Source organism: Thamnophis sirtalis, unplaced genomic scaffold, assembly GCF_051295495.1.
Source record: "Thamnophis sirtalis isolate CommonGarterSnake01/CBP01778 unplaced genomic scaffold, rThaSir2_p1.2 scaffold_1, whole genome shotgun sequence".
Classification (NCBI taxonomy): domain Eukaryota; kingdom Metazoa; phylum Chordata; class Lepidosauria; order Squamata; family Natricidae; genus Thamnophis; species Thamnophis sirtalis.
The window spans coordinates 65,005,820-65,009,750 of record NW_028261381.1 but is presented as its reverse complement, the minus strand read 5'-3'; the positions used below and the strand labels follow the sequence as shown (position 1 = coordinate 65,009,750).

The 3,931-nt window shown below is 39.5% G+C and overlaps 1 protein-coding gene across 1 annotated transcript; it reads right to left on the bottom strand.

Annotated features, from left to right (window-relative positions):
• Positions 1 to 834: 834 nt before the first annotated feature.
• Positions 835 to 2,448, bottom strand: LOC106543771 (olfactory receptor 5G9-like). Its single transcript, XM_014059850.2, has 2 exons — positions 2,357 to 2,448; positions 835 to 1,942 (listed from the first exon to the last, which is right to left on the bottom strand). The coding sequence occupies exon 2, from the start codon at positions 1,930 to 1,932 to the stop codon at positions 1,000 to 1,002; it is 933 nt and encodes a 310-aa protein (XP_013915325.2). The 5' UTR covers positions 1,933 to 1,942; positions 2,357 to 2,448; the 3' UTR covers positions 835 to 999.
• Positions 2,449 to 3,931: the final 1,483 nt, after the last annotated feature.

Here is a 3,931-nt window from a genome sequence, read left to right as displayed (position 1 = left end):
GCTGACTTTGCTTAATTTCTGTGCCCAGACAAGATAAGCCTGTTGCTGCCCCTTGCTGAACCTCTCTTCTTAGATTTCCTTTACTTTATGTTAAGATGAAACAAAATATGGGCAGCACTTTTCCCTGTTGTTTATCTGACAGTTTTCCATTTCATTCAGTGAAAACTTTGGGAGGATTCTGGGGGAAGCACGTAAGACCTTCAATGTTGCAAGAGTCTCTCTTACCGTTGAACAACTAAAAGGGAAAAAAACCTTTTTTTAAACCTCTGCTTGAAAGCAGGCATTTCTTTCCCCTAGACGAGGGGTTCCTAGGTGGTTGAAGGCTGTGATTCCCTGCCAGGGTGAGATCAACATTCTTTGTGGAACATTATGTAAAACTGCATGCACCCATCCCTCAGGACTAAAACGAGTACAGTTAGTTAATACGGGGGTGACGGAATAAGAAAGGTGAAAAAATATTATTTACAACAGAAATAATTAGCAATCATAGAAGCTCAGGATTAATTTTATTGATTCCACAGTACTGTTTTGTAACTACAACAAAATAAAATTTTATTCCGCATGATCTTCGTTATTAAAAGCTTACCTGTTGCAGGTAAGAGCCAAGGTGGCGCAGTGGTTAAATGCAGCACTGCAGGCTACTGCTAGATCAGCAGGTCAGTGGTTCAAATCTCACCGGCTCAGGGTTGACTCAGCCTTCCATCCTTCCGAGGTGGGTAAAATGAGGACCCAGATTGTTGGGGGCAATATGCTGACTCTCTGTAAACCGCTTAGAGAGGCCTGAAAGGCCTATGAAGCGGTATATAAGTCTATTGCTATTGCTATTGCTAAAAGCAAAAGATCTAAATTTTATTTTATTTTATTTATTATTAAATATCTATGCCCCCCATCTCACTGAGGCAACTCTAGGCCGCTTACAATTTAATGGCAATCATACAGTTTAAATGATTCTTTTTCTTTTTGGAGAAATATTCATTACTTAGGAGACGAGCTCAAGAGTCATGGAAGTCTTTTTCTTCTGATCACTCTCCCTATGGAATCTTTTACTTCCTTGTTCCTTATGCTGTAGATCAGTGGGTTTAACATGGGGATGACCACTGCATAAAACACAGAAAACACCTTGCCCTGGGCTGGTAGAAAGCTATGGCTGGGCCGCACATATATACAGAAGAGGGTGACATAGAAGATGGAAACAGCAGTGAGGTGGGTGTAACAGGTGGAGAAAGCCTTCCGCTTCCCCTCCGCAGATCGGATCCTCAGGATGGCACAAAGAATATAGATGTAAGAGATGATAATGAAGATGCTGCTGAGAGAGCCATGAGTAAAGGACATGATAAAAAGCACCATCTTGTTGATTTGTGTCTCAGAGCAGGAGAGGGATATGACAGCAGGGATATCACAGAAAAAATGATTGATCTTGGACTTGCAGAAAGTTAGTTGGAAAGTCATAACTGTGTGTGTCATGGCATTTAATAGTCCAGCAAAACAAGGTGGAACTAAGAGTAACAGGCATGTTTTCCTAGACATCATAACCGTATAAAGCAATGGATGAGAAATAGCTACATACCGATCATAAGCCATAGAGGCTAAGAGATAACATTCAGCAGCCACAAAAAAGGCAAAAAACCACATTTGTGCTGCACATTCCCTTAAGGAAATGGTTTTGCTTTCTGTTAGAAAATCTATCAACATCTTTGGGGTGACCACAGAAGAATAGCAAAGGTCAAGTAATGACAGGTTACTAAGGAAGAAGTACATGGGGGTGTGAAGTCGAGAGTCTATCTGGATTAACAGAAACATCCCAAAATTTCCTAGCAATGTAATGAAATAAATTATCAGGAATAAAAGGAAGAGCAAAATCTGTAATTCGGGTGACCCAGCAAATCCAAGCAGGATGAATTCATACACCAAGGTGTGATTTGTTTTTGCCATCTATCCTTTTCTGCAAATAAATGTAGAAAGTAAGTTCAGCTATAAATGTTTCCCCAAAAACAAAAGTGAAAACAAAACAGACTTCAGTCCCCAATATAGCATACAGTGCTGTTCTCATGCAAAAATAATAATAATAATTCCCAATTTCAACTCTTACTTAAAAAATGATTTGGTTAAGAATTCAAAGTTGATATATATATTTTAAAAAAATCAGACTACAATACTACTAAACATGCCAGTTAACCTTTCCAGATTTTGGTAGTTCTATTGCATGCTTATCTTCCCCTTGTTCTGAAATTGTATCTCATAATCACTTTAGTGTGGTAATGCTGCATTATTCCCACCATCCACCTCAATTATGAAATGATACATTATTTAGATTCCTTTCTTTCTCATTCCTGACTGTTATCCTAGGTCCTCTTACCTGAGATTAAACTGTATTTTGCTGAGAGAGAAATCCTTAAGCAGTCAGATATGCATGGTCTTCAGAGAAGGACTCCTTAGGGTGAATCTCTGGTCTTGCAGCACAGAAAGTCGTCTTTATATTTGCTTGGGTCTTTCAGCTTGCTTGCTGGAGTTTTGGGGGAATGTACTGCCACCATCAGGTGGTAATCAGCATTTTTTTTTGTTCCAGCGGGTATAAAGATTACTTGGACTGGAAAAATATATGTCAGGGTTCCAAATAGCATTCATAATTAAATCAGAGTCCAAGGCAAATCATTCCTCAAAGTTCCAATTTATTAAGAGAGCCATGTTGGCACATCTGGGAAAACCCGAATCTGAAAAGTTCCTGGTTTTCCCCACCCAGTTGAAAGTTCAAGATCTTGCCCTCACACCCACAAGTCCATCACATGGTCCAATCTTCTACTGCCATGCTGGCATTTCCACCCAACCAGTTCCAGGCAGGTGCAGAAGTGCAAAAACAAAGGATGACCTTGGCTTTCTAGAAATAATTTTGTTATGGCTACATATCATCTACAACTGTACAACCCCCCTCCCATTTCCCCACAATAGAAAATGCATAGTAGAATAATAGAAAGTGTGGCAGGCCAAAGATCCAAAAGAAAAGATGGCTGCAGGCCTGACAATATATTTAATCTGAAGATGCTTCAGTTTCTGACAGTTAGTGCATTATTAGCTATCTTTGCAAAATAAACCTGTTCCTTGGAATCTGCAGGACAGGTCAGATCTCCAAGAGTCTCATGTTCTTCAGCATTTTCTAAACCCATCTTGAGTGTCTGGCATCTCTTTCCACTTAGGGATCTAAACTGCATTGGAAGATCTTACAGTGGCATATAGAAATGGTCATGAGAGATGAGGAAGAGATTCTGCCTAGAGAAGAGCCAGATAAGAGGGCCCATAGCCTGCAGCTGCATAATGGTTGGAGAAAGAATCTTAGGGACCCACATCCAAAGTTCTCAGGTTGTAAAAGAGATGGCAGGTAATTTGTACTTTCAGATAGCAAAATTATGTTAATGCCATTTTACAAAAAAGTAGAATTTACTTATTTGGAATGACTGTGTTTGGAAAACAATTGGCTCACCTTATACCAAGGGCTTTAAATGAAAAAAACCAATTTTTCGGACCTAACCTCTAGCAAAATAGCACTAGTACTTAGACTTATGTACCAATCCATACTACTTTGCAGCCCTCTGAATGGTTTATAAATGTCAGCATATTGCTCACAACAGTCTGAGCCCTCATTTTACTGATCTCAGAAGGATGGGAGGTTGAATCAACCTTGAGAAGGTCAAGATCAAACTCCTAGCTGTGGGCTGAGTTAGCCTGCAATACTGCATTCAAATCATTGTACCACCATGGCTCCATAAACCTCAAGACAACCAATCAAACATTGAGATAAGGACTAGTGAGAAGGAAAGAAAACTCAGATATAAAACATGTGGATATGTACAAAGCAATTAAAAAAGCCAATGCAGTTCTAAACTGTATTGACAGAGGGATAATATTGTACTGGTTTATATTGTGCTGGTAGGACCAC